At 40.4% G+C, this 17,445-nt stretch overlaps 1 protein-coding gene across 1 annotated transcript in view; it reads left to right on the forward strand.

The window, feature by feature from the left end:
* The window catches only part of xpo4 (exportin 4), a 61,888-nt gene that overhangs the window by 40,952 nt on the left and 3,491 nt on the right, over positions 1–17,445 (forward strand). Inside the window, exons 9-22 of the mRNA XM_073474092.1 lie at positions 3,802–3,976; positions 4,480–4,656; positions 5,033–5,175; positions 5,415–5,560; positions 6,878–7,055; positions 11,681–11,840; positions 12,019–12,188; positions 13,341–13,515; positions 14,607–14,813; positions 15,095–15,181; positions 15,798–15,978; positions 16,113–16,234; positions 16,316–16,446; positions 16,972–17,089. Coding sequence (XP_073330193.1) covers positions 3,802–3,976; positions 4,480–4,656; positions 5,033–5,175; positions 5,415–5,560; positions 6,878–7,055; positions 11,681–11,840; positions 12,019–12,188; positions 13,341–13,515; positions 14,607–14,813; positions 15,095–15,181; positions 15,798–15,978; positions 16,113–16,234; positions 16,316–16,446; positions 16,972–17,089 — 2,170 coding nt within the window. The remainder of the gene's footprint in view (positions 1–3,801; positions 3,977–4,479; positions 4,657–5,032; positions 5,176–5,414; positions 5,561–6,877; positions 7,056–11,680; positions 11,841–12,018; positions 12,189–13,340; positions 13,516–14,606; positions 14,814–15,094; positions 15,182–15,797; positions 15,979–16,112; positions 16,235–16,315; positions 16,447–16,971; positions 17,090–17,445) is intronic.

Below are 17,445 nucleotides of genomic sequence, written 5' to 3' on the forward strand. Positions count from 1 at the left end.
CTCCATTGGAGAGTTCTGATGATTGGACTTTCGGAACAGAGTCACATTTGTTAAACTGAAAGTAAGCACATTTTCTATGCCCCTGTCATACTAAAAGGAAAAACTGTCAAGTTTAAGGGCACTCAATGAAATGTTTTAATCTGCAGGTGGAGGAACTGATGTTGAAATACATTTGAGCTGTTAAAACTGCTTGACATGATTCTCACACATTAGACCAAGTTCTCATCATCCCATAATACTCAATGTTCTTGACTTACTAATGAAGACCCCTCCTGCTGAATGGGAAGATTCCTAATTTCCTTTTAAAAAGATCAAAAATATTAGAAATCAATAGACTTCATTTGTTCACATTGCTTTAACTAACTTTGAGTTGCTTGAATTGATATCTTCACCAAGTTTCACAGAAAAAGTGTCTTAATATGAACTCCTCTTGTTGTGTTGATCAATTGCCTCCAAAGTGAATTGAAATTATTGGCCAACAACTACAATACATACTTTAATCTTGTAGCTGATTATAATAAACTATGCCTCCCCCAGTCTGAAAGATGCCGGCAGCCTGATTGCTTCAACAAATCACTTTGAGGAAATTAAATGTCTCTTTTGGGGGCTCAAAAAGAACTAAATTGTCTGCAAATGGTTCGAAATGCACCAGCCAACTTTTAACAATAATTACGAGACAACAACATGTAAGCCCCATTTTCTTGTCCTTTCGACAGGCCTAAAGTTGCTCTTTGAATACAATGTAAAATCGTAATGTTCAGTCTTAAAGCCTGAAATGGTTTTGCCCTATTTAAGAAACCATGGTCCCTGAAAAAATGGAATAAACCTACATTTAAAGTGCTCTGCAACCTCTTTGTCCTCCTTTAAAGGAGCCCTATTAGGCTTTTAAAGAGAGATGAGTTTAAACAGAATCTTCCAGACAGAGGGGGAATACAATGCTGCAGCACTGGACAGTATGTCTACTGGTAACCCAAAATAAGATTATAAACCTGAAAATGAGCAGAATATGACTGTTCTAAACTTTTGGTGCACGCGCTATATTGAATGTAATGTCTATATTGAATGAATTTAAATTAAAGCATGGTATTGTTTGAATTGTGGCATTCATGGGAAGTCGTGCGTGCGTGTGAGTGTGAGAGAGAGAGAGAGACTGAAAGAGAGAGATGAATAACTGGGGCCTTTAAGTACAGAAGAAGTATTTTCTGTTCATTTGTGGGTGTGTCTGTAGTCAAAGTGCTTCTGATCTGAATTACGGGGCCACATGCACATGTATAAATAACTGAAACAGACACACACACTTGAATGTGCACACCAGCTTGTTGTCAGACCATGTGATTCAGTAAATGGGGGTCTCTCTCACTCTCTCTCGCTCTCAGGCTCTCTCTCTCTCTGCCCTCCTCTCCTGCTCTGTCTGTAATCACCTATTCTTGGAGCTTTTTTCCAATTGCCTCATCGGAAAACCATGTGGAGAGGGATGGCCGATCTACAGTGATTGAACAGTTCTGCTCGCAATTTAACTCCATCTGATAGGGGTTAGCTAGGCCTCTCACACAGTGTTCCTCTCTGACTGGGACTGGCTGTGGAGAGGTGTGTCGGTTCAAACACGAATTCAGGATTAAGACTTCTTTTATTTTGGTGCAGCAAAGGCAACATAAAAAGACAAAAATATAGACATTTAAAGAATGGTTTGGGTTTTGAAGAGCTGTTAAAAGGGAAGTATCAGTAAGACATATTTAGATTTTCATTATTAAGTAAGCGCAGATGTAGAAAACTCTGGCATGTTATAAGTCAATATTTAGCTAATCACAGATATATCGGTATCAGCGTATATGTTGGCTGAGAATTAGCAAGAAATCCAAAATATATGTTCGAGGTCAAACTCCAAGAGAGCACTGATAACTCAACTTCAAGCTGTCCCTCCCTGTACGTACATTGGTTATAGTTTTTAAAATACCAAGTTTTGTGGATCCTTATCAGTAATGTTTAGTTATTTTATATATTTATGGAAAAGACAAATGTGGGAATTTGTGCCATTACCCTGCAGGAACTGCAACTATAGGACACATTGCCTGTGAAGTATGTTTTGAATTGGAAAGTCCCACTCTCATTTTTGGATAAATCCCAAGCCTTTCCAGTGTGGTTTCCTTGATTCTAACTTGTTTTGTTCTCAGTTTTATTGTCCATCTGGAGTTTTTCCCTCCACTTTGTTCCTCTTACGTCTCCCTCACAAATTGAATTTTGCCATTTCTTTTTATTTCTGAAACATCTGCCTGTCCACAGTTTTGTCATGGTGTAATGCAGTCCTGTCATTTGTTGGTCTTTTTGGAGAAAGTTCGATTGCTTAGCGTGTTCCAAAAATACAGGGATAAAGATTTCATAGAGAAATAAATGGAAGCTGGTATGTTACGATAGTTATTCAAGACTTCTTAATGACTCTTACGGTATTTTAAAACATGGATTCGGATTAAACTTTATACTCTTAGGCTGCATTAAATTATCCTGGACTTCATCGCACTTGCAGACTCGCGGGTGTGTTCACAGGAAGTCCGCGAGTCTTGAGGGCTGTCCGAACTCAAATTTCATCCAGTCCACAAGGGCCCTCAAGCGGACTTTCTGCAGACTTCCAGAGAGTCCGCTTGGGCTGCAGACTTCACCATGCTTCACTGATTTAATTACCCACAATTCATTGCAATACTGATGAGACATTGTAGAACTTATTATGAATGTGTAAAACGATTACTTTATTATAACATTACTTGAATCGTTTAGGCCAAAAATAATATTCAACCACATCATAATACAGAAACATTTAGAAGTATAGACTGTAAAAAATAAACAAAATGCGTTTTTTCTTTTCTTTTTGGCTGTCTATCAGTGGCTTATATTTGCCTTGCAGACTCACGCACTTGCAGACTTGACGTGATGACGGGGAACACGTCACATTACGTACGACTGATGTCCGCGAGTCTAGAGGGTGGAAATTTGGATTCATCCTCAGTCTTGTTTAACTTAAATGTTGTTGTTTTTTTTTTGCACTTTGAGCCTTGAAATGTTTTCAAAAACATGGGTGCATTTCATCTTCGTATGGTCTTATGATTGCACCGTGGTTAGATTTGTCCAGATGTTGTTGAGTTCAGATTACAAGCCACTTTTGTATCTGGTTTTGAAATTCAACAACATTTGATGAAAGTATGATTGTAACGTGTCCAGGCCTGTCACTTCATGCTTCATGGTACAATCTGATGATAAAGGTCTCTTTAAAACCAGTGTAATTACAGCCACTCTTTCTGTCATCTTGTACTCTGTATACTGTACCATGAGGCAGAAATACCAAAAATATAACCTCCGATGCAGCTGTGGAAAACTGCTCAGGGGTCACGTTGCCCACGAGTTTTGGTTAAGGATCAATTTTCATGCCTGTTTCCAAACCCTTAGTCACCAGCGAGTAAACTGTAGTGACCCCAGTTTAGCCTCTGCCTCATTCTTGAGAGTGGAAAGTGTCCTTCCTCAGGCCAAAACACAGGTCTGAAACGAAAATGGAAAAGAAGCAGTTGACTTTTTTAACCTTTTTTGTCAAGAGAAGGAAATCATATTTTACTAAATACAATGTGACTGGCAGATCGTCACAGCTTCCATTTAGCCAGTGTTATTTTTTCACCCTGGTTCTCCCAAACAGCATTAATCATTTTATTGATTTAAAAAAACGTCTACTCCATTACATGACTATAATTACAAGTATTTAGAGTTTTGTCAACGGTCCAATCTTATCTTTAGATCACATTTTATTATCTGCATTCACAGGATTGAGATCGAGGACTCGGAGGCGGTGGGCATCTCCAATATCATCTCCAATCTGATCACCATGTTCCCTCGAAGTACTTTAACGGCGCTGCCCAGCGACCTCTTCACATCCTTCATCAACTGCCTAACACTGCTCACCTGCTCGTTTGGACGCAGTGCCGCCCTAGAGGAGGTGGTGAGTAATAACACCTTCACCTGCTTCTCAAAAATCTGATTATCCTTATTGAATTCAGGTACAACTTTTAGGTGTTTGATTTAAAAATGTGGGAATGGGATCACAAGCCCTGAGATAATGTGCGCTCGAAATACTGTGGAGAAATATAACACCTGCAATATTTGTGGCTGCATTTTTAACCTCATAGTGTGTAAGCAGCCTTGCCTTCTGATTACATATTAAATCAGACTTAAAAAACAGTGTTTCCCAACTTTTTGGGCTTATGAATATCCCTTAGATGGAAGCAATGTTGCATTGAGACTGTTGGTCCCCAGCTGCAATTTTCTTTATCAACCACAAAGTTCTTGCACTCCAGAAAGGATTTTAGATTGATGTGTCAGATCCTCAACTGTGACTGTGAAAGAACCAAAAAATCCTGCATCCTCTATCAATTGTAAACGTTTCAAAGGCTTGACGGACAAATCGTCAGACATAACTTGATCTTTTTTTCTTACTGTGCTCAGCTGGATAAGGATGACATGGTTTATATGGAGGCCTACGACAAGCTGCTGGAGTCGTGGTTGACACTCGTTCAGGACGAGGAGCATTTTCCTCGCGGCTGTTTTGTCCAGCCGGCAATCCAAGTCTTTAACTCATACATCCAGTGTCACTTGGCTGCTCCTGACGGCACCCGGAACCTGGTGAGACTTTGCCCCTTTTTTGCATTTACAACCAAGAACAAGTTTCACTTCTCATCAATGATAAAAACATCGTATTGTGAAGAGGGGAGTCAGTTTATAAGCAGCAAAGATTTAGAACTATGTTTAAGGATGGAAGTGAAATACTCTGCCCCATTCATTTCAGCATATTCATTTATTTATTTATTTATTTATTCATGCATTCTTTGTTTTGCTGTTAGTGTACATGTAGAATATTGAACATTTGAATTGTATTAAGTCAGATTTCCACATCAAAATAAACATGGCCATGTCCACTCTCTATCCATGTAAATCTTTTCTTTGACATTTTCTGTGTAATTCATAAACCCTGAATAACGCTCAACCCCCCTCCCTTCAGTCAGCGAATGGCATTTCGTCTCATGAAGAGGAGGAGATCAACGAGCTGCAGGAAGACGACAGAGAGCTGTTCTCTGACCAACTGTCGAGCATTGGCATGCTGGGACGTGTGGCTGCGGACCACTGTATCCCCCTGCTCACAAGGTAAACTTTAACACTTTTACTTCCTTTACACTTTGTTAAACCCTTATACACATTTGTTTTCACAGTTTTGGTCTCTATACTATGAAAACACATTTCATTTTCTCTTGGTATGTTTGAACTTTTATAAAAATCTCATTCACTGGAGACTTCAGTGATCTTGGCTGTTGGAGTTCAGAAGGTCACAGAAACTCTGTCTCTGTTTCCCATGCTGACATTACTCTTGTGACCTCCTCCTGTAGCCTGCTGGAGGACCGGGTGACACGGCTGCATGGTCAACTGCAGAGGACCCAGCAGCACCTCATGGCCTCATCTGATCCCGGATCAGTGGATCGCAAAGTTCTGGACGACCTCTATGAGGACATCCACTGGCTCATACTGGTCACAGGTCAGCAACAGGACGTAGAACTTGTTTGTTTGTCGCCCTTTTTTGTTTTTTTAGGACATTTTGGGGTTTGAAACACAAAAAGAGCTGAGACGCAGTCACCACATGAGCCAATCATGTTTGAGGACAGCAGAGTTTTTTGGGCACTGATTGCACATATGTCTGTATATTTAGGATTATATTGCTCATTAGCACTTACCTTCTCCTCACAACATGAATTAGATGTGTTAGAATGTACACACACATACAGGAACAAGAATATTTAGTGAAACTAACCTAGCAGTATCACGGGCTCCAAACATATATATGGTTTGTCAATATATCGTGGGGCGCAGCAGAGTGTTCAGTTATACGTGTTAAACTTTGAGGTGTTTTAATAAATGCTGTATTGCCTTACTAAGCTCATCGTTAAGGGGTTAAGTTACCATGATTTTTTTTTTAAAACAAATGCGCACATAGTACTGAGGGCCCTTTGAAAACATTCATTAAAAGCTGTATGATGTTCTTATATGCTAGAATATGGCTGTTTTATAGTGTTCACAAATGACTTTTCCAGTGCAGTATATTCCACTTAACTGACTTAATTTGTTACAAAACAGGAGAAGAGAACTCCACCCAGTACTGTGGGTTTGTGTAAATTAAATATTGACTTCATCAGCATCATTGAAGGCGTGCAAAGCAGTTTTGCAGATTCCTCACCATTTACTTACCAATTAGGCTGGGTGGAGGACTGGGAGAGTAAGTAAAACCCTAAAACTGGCTCATTTTTGTGGCTGAAAAAGTAATTTATACCTCACCATTGGAATAGTTAGGTTGTTGAGTCGCACCTGTTCATGGTGTCAGAGCCAATAATGGTTTCATAATGTATTCTGATACAAAGCTGGATACTAGAGCTGCAACTATCCATTATTTTCCACATTAATCAATTCATTTTATCTATACAATGTATAAAATTGTGCAAAGTGTCCATCATGATTTTTCAGAGCCCAAGGTGACGTGTTCAGATTGCTTTGTTTTGGCTGGCGAACAGTCCAAAACCTGAAGATATTGTATTTACTATCTTACCAGATGAATAAACATGCAAATATTCAAACATGAGACAGTGGAAACAACTTTTGTTACCATTTAATTTTGAAGGACTAATCCATAAATCTACTCATTGTTTTACCTCTACTGATTTACCTCTTTAACAATGATCTGCTCTTTTTAAAAAACAAAAAGAAAAACAAAAAGAAACTGTAGTGTTTGTTCCAAAGTTTTGCAAAACCCTAAAATCAACAAAGTGAACAGGCTATAACATGGCGTCTCTTCATTCTCTAGGGTATTTACTAGCAGACGACCCTCAGGGTGAAACCCCTCTGATCCCCTCTGAGGTGATGGAGTTTTCCATCAAACACTCGACAGAAGTGGACATCAACACAACACTGCAGATCCTGGGGTCACCGGGAGAGAAGGCCTCGTCCATACCAGGCTGCAACCGCACAGACTCTGTCATCAGGTACTGTTACAGTTGTGTCAAAAGTTGACATAAAGCTTTGAATTTATTATTTTGTACAGCTCACACACCTAGGACATTTTGTCAGATGCTCCTGAAAAATAAAAATGTCTGCTGACAGTGCTTTATTTTGAAAATCTGCTGAGAATTGTTTGACTTCTGACTTCTTGTAAATTTGGCCAGTCTACCAAATGCAATCACAGAGACATTTTAATATAAAATAAATATAAAAGTAGTTGGAATCAAATTAATCAGAAAATATGTAGTGTTCCATAGAAACCCAAATTTTGAAAGTCTTCTTTTAGTTTCAAATTTCCAGGAATTGAGGTTTTGGCCATTAAAAGACTAAGGATTGAAACTTTAAAGATTAAAATGTTGTGTTTGTGCTGTGCTGTGTTTCTTTAGGATTTTTGTAACTAAACAACAAACTGGTTGTTGGAGGGTTCCTGAGCATGTTAACAACTTGTCTATCCTTTGATTTGCTTTGTGGGGACTGAGATTGCTAAAGTTGTCAGACCTAACACAATACTAGCATTCAGCTCGAGAACTGGAAGGTTGAGAGCTTGAATCTCCAAATTAACTAAGAAAATCTGTGTAGGGTGAAGGAGGACATACAATAGCTGCTTTTCTGTGGCTGAACTGTCAAGGCCTCAGGTTTGAATTTGTGTAACGGAAGGAATGTTTAGCAAAGCATCTGTGAAAAACAATATGCAGCACAGGTTTGAAATGTATTTTTGACACTGTACAATAACTGACTCAAGGCTGAGACAAACTGCTGGCAGATCCTGAAGTACACAAGAGATGACACTTCTTTGTGTCCCTGGATGTTGTGACAGTCCATCTCACTTTACCAGCCAGACCTCCATAAACCTCACCCAGAATAGACCCCTCACTGTCCCAGTCTAGTGGACTTCCAAGTGTTGTCACAGTTATTGTCCTATAAAGCTAAAGGTGGGTAACTTCCTTCACATTCACACGTAGACACTGTCTGTATTTGACTCTGTATGACAAACTCTTAAACCTTCTCAAGCAAACACACACATAATAAAACATGGTTTAATAAAACTGTCGCTGCTATAACATGGGCTCACTTTCACATAAACTGTGTGAGGATGAGACACGTGGAGGTGTGTCCTTCAGACTCTTGAACCTGAGTGTCAGACCCTAAAAAGACCAAAAATAAAAGTGGATTTGGTAACTCTTCATGAACACAAACATTAAGTTACAAACTAAGTTTTTCAAGGTTAATTTATTTGTCATTTTACAAACAAGGTTGCAAAGCAAAATTTGGTTTAAGCACCTTTATGAAAGTAGAGCTTGGTCAGAGAAAACAAGCAATTTGATGATCAAGCATCCATGGGATGTGCTGTAACAGCAGGGTGGCCTCCATTGATCGGACTTGGCTGACTCGTTGAGGTACTGTGCCTTCAGGGGGTCTGCTGTGGTGTCTGGCTCCAGGGTGTATGTGGTGGATCATTTGGGTCCTGGGGTTGGGGAGTGGGGGCTTCCATGGAACAGACTTGTTCCGAGACGTCCCATAGATGCTCGATGTGATTGGGATCAGGGAAATTCGAAGGACAGGTTGATGAGCTCTTTCACATTCTTGGGGCAATTCCTGAGTAGTCTTTGTGGTAAGACACATCAGAGAGTGACGTTTCCATGATGGGGTGTCCGTGGTGTACAACAGTGTTTGGGTGGGTGGAGCGTGTGGCATCCACATGAATGCCAAGACCCAAGGATTCCAGCATTGTAATGAGGCGATAAATGTTATTCAGTTCACCTGTTAGTCCTTCTAATTTTGTGGCTGATCGATGTAAGTTGATAAAGGAAAAGATCAAGTGTGTCAAAGAACCACATTTCCTTTGCCAAACTTTTTCTGTTGTCAGCACTGAAATGGACATGGCATTTGCTGTGCAGTTGGAATATCTTTACATTTTCTTCTGTACCACAGCTCAAATTGATGAAAATGTATCCACAGGGCAGTGGACAAAGTTTTTTTAAGATCATTTACCTGAGGTCTGAGATTTGTAACTTTCAAAAACAATTCCCAGCCAGCACTTTCTGTTAGAGCAGAAATGTGTGTTCATGACTGCTACACTTTATTTAAAACACCACCTCTCTTATTGCTGCATTGCATTCTGCTTCGTTTCTGTTGCTATGGCATTAGAAATAGTTGTAAACACATAATGGGTGTTGCACAGTGGGTTTCTCTGTGTTGGTTGGTCGGCATCAGTACAAAATGATGGCTTTAAAAATACACCAACATATAATGAAATGGACTCTGGGGTGCAAAGTGTCTAGTTTCTCTTATCAGACGTGATTTATTTTTCATAAATTGCTGCGCAGCCCAACAGTCTGCAACTGCCGTGTTCGAGATGTTGTGCAGTTCAGGACTGTTGGCAGTGCACTCACATTGGATGCTCGTCTGTTTCAGGGCAACTGTGTATGTGTGTACGCAGGCGCATGCATGTATGCATGCAGATAATCACCGGGACGACAATAGATAGTCACAGCAGCCGGTGAAATTATTCGTTGAAGGTCATTGAGCCCCTGTGTTTTCTAGATTGTTCAATACGTAGAGGTGTGTGTGTCTGTGTGTGAGTCTGTGTGTGTGTGTGTGTGTGTGTGTGTGTGTGTGTGTGTGTGTGTGTGTGTGTGTGTGTGTGTGTGTGTGTGTGTGTGTGTGTGTGTGTGTGTGTGTGTGTGTGTGTGTGTGTGAAGAGGGATGACAGCAATGACAGAGGATTGCAGAGATGAGTGGCCAATGGCATCAGGTTTCCTAACAGCGAGCTGACGACCCCGGCCCCATAAATGTCAATGTGGTTTTGTTTTCTGCAGACAATGTGAAACTGTGGCCGTCCTCCGCTGAGGGGGACGGAGCCATAAGCTGCTTTAAGCCCTTTGTCTCTCTGTCCTTTATATACTGTGTGTGTGTGTGTGTGTGTGTGTGTGTGAGTGTGAGTATGAGTGAAAGAGGGGGCTTCTCAAATCCAAGTCCACACACACACACACACACACACACGAGGCATCAAGTTGATAACTATCTGCTCAGTTAACTGTGATATAGATTTCAGGTCAAATCACCCCGACAACAAAATAATAACAACCTGTCACATTTGTTCTGTAGCAGTGAATGAACTGTGTTTTATAACTCGCTCCTCTGCGCAAGAGCCTCGTCCTTGCTGTGCACTTCTGATCAAATCCTCGTTTTGTTCCGTATCATCTTGATTAAAAACATGTGTCCACACAGCTGGCATGGCATCATTGTTTTTAGCCAGCTCCACCTGTCAGCTGCAATTTATCTTCTGAGTTCTGCGTCAGTTTTTTATTCACCCAAAACCATGATTACATGGTACGGAGTAAACAACATGCTTACTGTCCAAAACAATAATGACAACACAAAACTGGCACCCAGCACAAGTTAAAGGTCCTGTTTGTCAGAAAATTTGATGTTTGAGTCTCTTACATTACATGGACACTTGCAGCCTTCTGAATGCAGAAACTCGGGATGCAAATTTTAAGCTCTTTCTTTAGTCGACAGTTGGCTGCCTTAACTATCAATTATCAGTTAATTATTAATAATATATGAAATACGTTGGAAGTTTATTCATTAGAATTATTATGTGTAGGCTACATTAGGAATTAAAAGAACAGATAAAGTAAACACCAAGTTACTTTAATAATAAACTTAATAACACAAAATAATGACTTGATTTTAATAGCAGAGCTCCCGTCTGTAGCTTTTCAACAAGTGGCCCAACAAAGTCCAACCCATACTGAGGCGACTAAATAGTTAAAATATAATAAAATCAGCTTATATCTGAGGTCTTTTTGCTTTTTTAAAATTAGAAACTACTTGTGTGTTAATGAAATACAATTTCTCATACCAGTGTTTTTGATTTGATTTTGATAAATTTTATAAGCAAGTATTTGTAATTTGTGACAGGATACAGGAACTATTTTTAATTGTTTTAATTCTTGAAGGCGATTAATAGATTTCCCTAGCAGACACTATAAATAAAACGTTATTCTGCATCAGAGCTGCAGCCAAATAATTGATTAATCAAGTAGTTTCAACCATCGGCTATCAATCCATTTGAGTAATTTTTTTAAAGAAAAATAGTTCAAATTCTCTGATTCCAGCTTCCTAAATGTGAATATTTTCTTTTTTTTTACTCCTCTATGACAGTAAACTGAGTATCTTTGGGTTGTGAATAATAGAAGACATTTGAGGACATCATTTTGGGCTTTTGGAAACACTAATTGACATTTTTTACAATTTTCCAGTATTTTATAGACCAAACAACTCATTGAATAATTGAGAAAATAATCAAAAAGTTAACTGACAATGAAGTAATCAGTAGTTGCAGCCTTATTCTGCATCCTTTGCATTGTGATGTTGAGGCTGCAGTGATATGAAAGTTTTGTTCATTGCTGGAATAAAAAGCTGCTCACTCCCAGCTTCTTTTGTATTGTTTTCTCTCTGCTGAGCTCCGTATTATGTCTTTACATTGTTTGTATAATTTAATCTATTTCAGTCTTCATTTCTCTCTCATTCGTCCTTTTCACCTTTTCTTCTCACATGTCAGCTTTAAATCCAACTACCCTATCTTATATTCCTGTCACAGGCTGCTGTCAGCGGTGTTGCGGACGTCAGAAGTTGAGTCCCGGGCAACGAGAGCGAGCCTGACGGAGCTGCTGAGCCCGCAGATGGGGAAAGACATCATGTGGTTCCTCAGACGCTGGTCCAAGACGTACCTGCTGGTGGACGAGAAGCTCTATGAGCAGGTTTGAGCCTCTCATACCTCTACATAACATCACACATATAAAGATCACTTCCTGCACACCTTTTATCATCACGTCCTGTCGCTGTCAGCAGACATTTCACTGCTCACTGCAGTTTGTGTTTGTAACATCTTTTCCACACATTAGCCATAAAGCAGATGTTTGTCCTGTCTCTCCTCAGATCAGCATCCCCCTGAGCACAGCGTTTGGTGCAGACACCGAGGGAGCCCAGTGGATTGTGGGATATCTTCTAGAGAAGGTGATCAACAATCTGTCTGTGTGGAGCTCAGAGACCGAACTGGCAAACGACACCGTGGAGCTGCTGGTGACGCTGGTGGAGAAGAGAGAGAGGTGAGCACAGTGGTGTAGGGCTGCAATAATGAGTGGATAGACAGAAAATGATTAGCACCCTCTTTGATATTCAATCCATTGTTTTGATTCCTTTTTTTGTTTGTTTTTTCTGTTCAAGAAAATTTCAGGGACTCAGACATAATTTATCTCCTAGTTTCCTTATTCTGTCATAGTTGTAAAATATTGTTGTGTTTTGGATTGTTGGTCAAACAGAACAAGACATTAGACGATGGCGCTTTGGGAATTTGTGGTGGGCATTTTTCACCATTTTCTAACATTTTATAGACCAATCGGTTAATCCAGCAGACTTCTATTGCATAGTGAGAGTCAAGCTTCAAAATCTGAACCTACTTTTCCAATAATGTCACTGATAGAATTTGTATTTGTTTCAAGCCTCTTGGCCCCCTTTGATATTTGATAAAACAATTTCAAAAGGGAAACCATTGATCTGTTGATGTGATTAGTTACGACTCATGATGTTTTCACTGTTTGATGAAACCTTTTACCTGTCAGCTTTTCATGAACTAGAAAAAACAGTCTTGTTTTTTGTTCATGAAATTGCTCTCAAATTGTGTGGTGAAAGGTGTTGAGTGCTTCAAACATTTTGAGAAACATTTTTTTCAGTCAAAATAAAAACATGGAATTTAACTAAATTGAATTGAGAAGATTTAACAGGACAGCAGCAACATGCAGCTATTTGTTTCAGACTTTAGACTTTAGACTTTTATTCATCCCACATTGGGGAAATTCACTTGTGACAGTAGCAGGTAGACAGACATACAATAAGTACACGAGCAGGTAGACAGACATACAATAAGTACACGAGCAGGTAGACAGACAGACAATAAGTACACGAACAGGTAGACAGACATACAATGAGTACAAGGGACATTAAACAAGGAGACTTAAAAATACTAAAAAAGGATTTAAATAAGAGAAAGAAAATATAAATATGTAAAAAATAAAAAAGGTATTATTGCACAGGGTAATTGCTCAAGATGGCGGAGGTTATTCTCGTGGTCAAAAAGGTTTGGAAGCAGAGTTCTGAGGCCATTTGAGTATGATAATCTATAAGTGCAGATGTTTCGGGGTCACAATAGATCCTACCACAGCACAGACTCTAACGGACCCTGTGCCTCCCTGTGTGTTCAGGGCGAACATCGTGGTGCAGTGTGAGAGCTGGTGGAACCTGGCGAAGCAGTTTGCCAGCCGCAGCCCGCCCCTCCACCTGCTGTCCAGCTCCGTGCAGAGGTCTCTGATGAAAGCTCTGGTGCTGGGAGGCTTCGCACACATGGACGCTGACGCCAAGCAGCAATACTGGGCTGAGGTAATGTGCACAGGAAACAGTAAGAGCCCAAATGATTAGTTAATTGTTACCAACATTTCATATTTCAGTTGTGCCTTTTAAATAAAGTGGTTTAGCTTATCTGGTTTGGTTCCATCTGTCTGCTCCTTGTCTTGCCCCTTTGGATCTTAGTGTAGCAGTGTTTATGTCAGCCATTACTTTGATAACACTGTTATTGTAACTGATAGAAACCACGAACAAAAATATGATAATAAGATAATCTTTCAGTGCTTAAGTTAACCTGTTTCACATCTGATGATAAAAAAAATAATTATTATTTCTGTATTTTTGTTGGCATTAAATCTTCATCAGAGTCACGAGCTTTGTCCATTTTTTAAGAAATACACAAAAACTAGTCACTTCTGTTGAGAGTTATATCTCTGTGGACTTCAAGTCAGATCCAAGGAGTAGCAGTGATGGATGTAGTCGATGATATTCCCCCGTTGAGCCTTTTTCCCGTGTGTATAACATGATCCTTTTTTATGATCCTGGAGGCCTTTGTCTTAATAGGCTGACAGTAGTAAATGGGGGTGCAAAGCCACAATGACTCCAGAGTAATTATGGGGGGTGGACCAGTGAGACAGCAGCTGTTGGCTCCTGCAGCTGCTTCGTCTGAACTCAGATGGCTCGGTTGGAGGAGGAAGAGGAGAGATGGACCCAACAACTGATCAAACACTCCTTGATTACATCTCTACATTCCTCCTCTCTCCTCACATGCACCGTCAAATCACTTTTGTCCCGGTTACTCATGTAACTGAGATTTAGTTCATACATGGTGTGCATCAGAACTGAGTCCAGACAAACCAGTTTAAGGACTAAAGACTGGTCTCTGATTTAAAATAATACTGAGAAGTGCTTCTTAAAATGAGTATGATGTCGTTTCAGTCCTGCTAGAAGAACAATAAAATAGTTTCGTTTCACTAATTAGCTGCAAAATAAAGTGAAGGTAGCCACTGAAATGTCATCACAGAACATGATGAAGAATCTGCAGTTTGTCCTGTGTGAACACATCTTAAAGACATTTGTCAAGGCAGCAGTCCATAAAGACTCTCTCTGTCTCTCTGTCCATCCAGGTGCTCCACCCTCTCCAGCAGCGTTTCCTCAACCTCATCAACCAGGAGAACTTCGCTCAGATCAGCCAGGAGGAAGCTGTCAAACAGGAAATCGTGGCCACGTTAGAGGCGCTCTGTGGCATCGCAGAGGCGACGCAGATCGACAACGTGGTCTCGCTCTTCTCTTTTCTCATGGACTTCCTGTCCAGCTGCATCGGCCTCATGGAGGTAAGAGCAGGTTGGGAAGGTGAAGGCGAACTCCATGAAGATAGCCTGTACGTTGTCGTTCTAGTCTGTGACAACTGTCTGATCTGATTTAATAGATTTGAATTCAAAAGACAAACCGACAAAACTTCCCACACAGTTCAAAGGAATTTTAATCAATAAAATGAATAAGATTGAAGAGGTCTTAAAACTTTGGTCAATGTGTATCTGTCTGTCTTCTAGATATTTACAGAATCTTTTATCATATTTCCTCTGATCACTGACTTCATGCTGTTGTTGCTCAGGTCTACAGCAACACGCCAGAGACGATCAACCTCATCATCGAGGTTTTTGTTGAAGTGGCTCACAAGCAGATCTGTTACCTGGGAGAGGTGAGTGACGCATCTTCCTCTGTTTTACCTGCAGATAATAATGTTTTCAGTTGAAAATACTGTGCTGGTAAAGATTTGCCACCTGCCAGAGCAGCTGGTAGTTTACACATAACTATGTACGAGACACAAGCTGCCGGTGTTTAACTCGTAGCTGATGAAGGTGTCTCAGCCATATGTTGCTCTTCTTCCTTGGGGATGTTCTGTCAGTAGATGGCAGTTTAATGTGATTCATTTCCTCAACAGAACTGTAATCTGCATTCACATTTTACATGCTTAACTTGCACCTCTGTTTCTTCGTGAAAGATAATAGTAATAGTCTGGCCTCAAACTTTAATTAAAGATAAGCAAAGTATTCTTCAGGTGGTTCCCCACTGAGCAAAAAAGATGTATGCTTGAAGCAAGCAGAAAAAAAGGGGGGGTGTGAGATACAACATTTGTTATGTGGCAAACATGGCATGGTTTTTATAGGATATCATCAGAAGGATAACATGGAGATGAAGACTTTTATTAGTTCTCAGGATGTACTTCAGTCCAACTGTGGTAGGAAACAGACTGCCAGCACTTGCTGAAGCTGGAGATGTTAACTGTCACTCCTGCCTCCTCTCTCCTCATCTAGACCAAGTCCATGAAGCTGTATGAGGCGTGTCTGACGCTGCTGCAGGTCTACTCCAAAAACAACCAGAGTAGGAAGCGAAGCGACGCCGCAGCTGAAGAGGACCAGTACCAGGACCTGCTGCTCATCATGGAGCTGCTCACAAACTTGCTTTCCAAAGAGTTCATTGACTTTAGCGACACCGGTGAGCTGACTGTGTCTTTTATTATCAATTTATGGAGAAATCTGTAGCCAATTGGACTAGAAGACTGCTCTGAAGCCTTGGTCATGTCGCTTCAGTTGCTAAAGACTTAATTTCTTCAAACTGCTGTGTCCCAGATGACGTGTTTAGAAATCAAGACCAAGGAACGCCGGCATCCAATCGGACAGTATCGGCAGCAGATGTGGTTTTGTATGGTGTCAACATTGTTCTTCCACTCATGTCTCAAGACCTGCTCAAGGTAAAACTGCACAACATGGATGTGTTTCAGTGATGACATGCTCTGTGGGCTCATACTGATCCTGTTCCTGTTGTTTTCCAGTTCCCCTCTTTGTGTAACCAGTATTACAAGCTCATCACCTTCATCTGTGAGATCTTTCCAGAAAAGATCCCACAGCTGCCTGAAGACCTCTTCAAAAGCCTCATGTTCTCCCTCGAGCTGGGAATGACCTCGTATCCTCCTACTGCCTGTGTGTGTGTGTGTGTGTGTGTGTGAGTGTGAGTGTGAGTGTGAGTGTGAGTGTGTGTGTGTGTGTGTGTGTGTGTGTGTGTGTGTGAGTGTGAGTGTGAGTGTGAGTGTGAGTGTGAGTGTGAGTGTGAGTGTGAGTGTGAGTCTGAGTCCACCTGTGATATTGTTTTAGAATCTGTTCTGACACTCAGGTATTGTATTTGCACTAGTTTAAAAACAGTTCAAACCATAACCAGTCAAAGGACCTCTTTTCAAGTAACCAGTCTTTCAAAGTCACCGTGTTTAAATTGACATACATCCCTCACATTATTCTGGACTGGGTAAAACCAGAAAAATGTGGATAAGACACATTTTTACAAAGATATTTTTAAAAGCCAGAATGTCAGAGTGTGCTGCAGCAGACAGGAGTGTAACCTACTGATGATAACCTCTCGAGCTGCCAGTTTATCTGATGCAGCCACGGAGGGACAGAAAGAAGCCAGTTGTTCTCCTTAACGCTCTGTGTTCAGGATGAGTTCAGAGATCAGCCAGCTGTGTCTTGAAGCTCTGTCTCCTCTGGCTGAGCAGTGTGCGAAAAACCAGGAGAAGGACACGCCCCTCTTCATCGCCACCCGTCACTTTCTCAAGGTACAGCACACACCTGGCTCGTTTTCAACACCATTTAACATGAAAATGTAATGATTAAGTTTGCCCAAGAAATACATACAAAACATAATATAGATTTAATAGATCACATTTGAGCAGCAACAGATCTGTGAGCACATTTTACTTTGGGGGAAAAAAAGGTATAGAACAAACTATTATAGTCAAATAAATATAAATGACAACCAATAACACTACATTTTGATAAATGACAAAAGGAATAAAATTTACTGATGTGCTCTTGTCTTTAAGGAATACATTTTTAGCCTTTGGACAGAGTTAGAGTAAATGTTTCACCCTAGCCTTAAGCTAATTGGTTGTAGCTTCATATTAACCATACG

Source organism: Pagrus major, chromosome 9 (genome assembly GCF_040436345.1).
Source record: "Pagrus major chromosome 9, Pma_NU_1.0".
NCBI classification, from domain to species: Eukaryota; Metazoa; Chordata; class Actinopteri; order Spariformes; family Sparidae; genus Pagrus; species Pagrus major.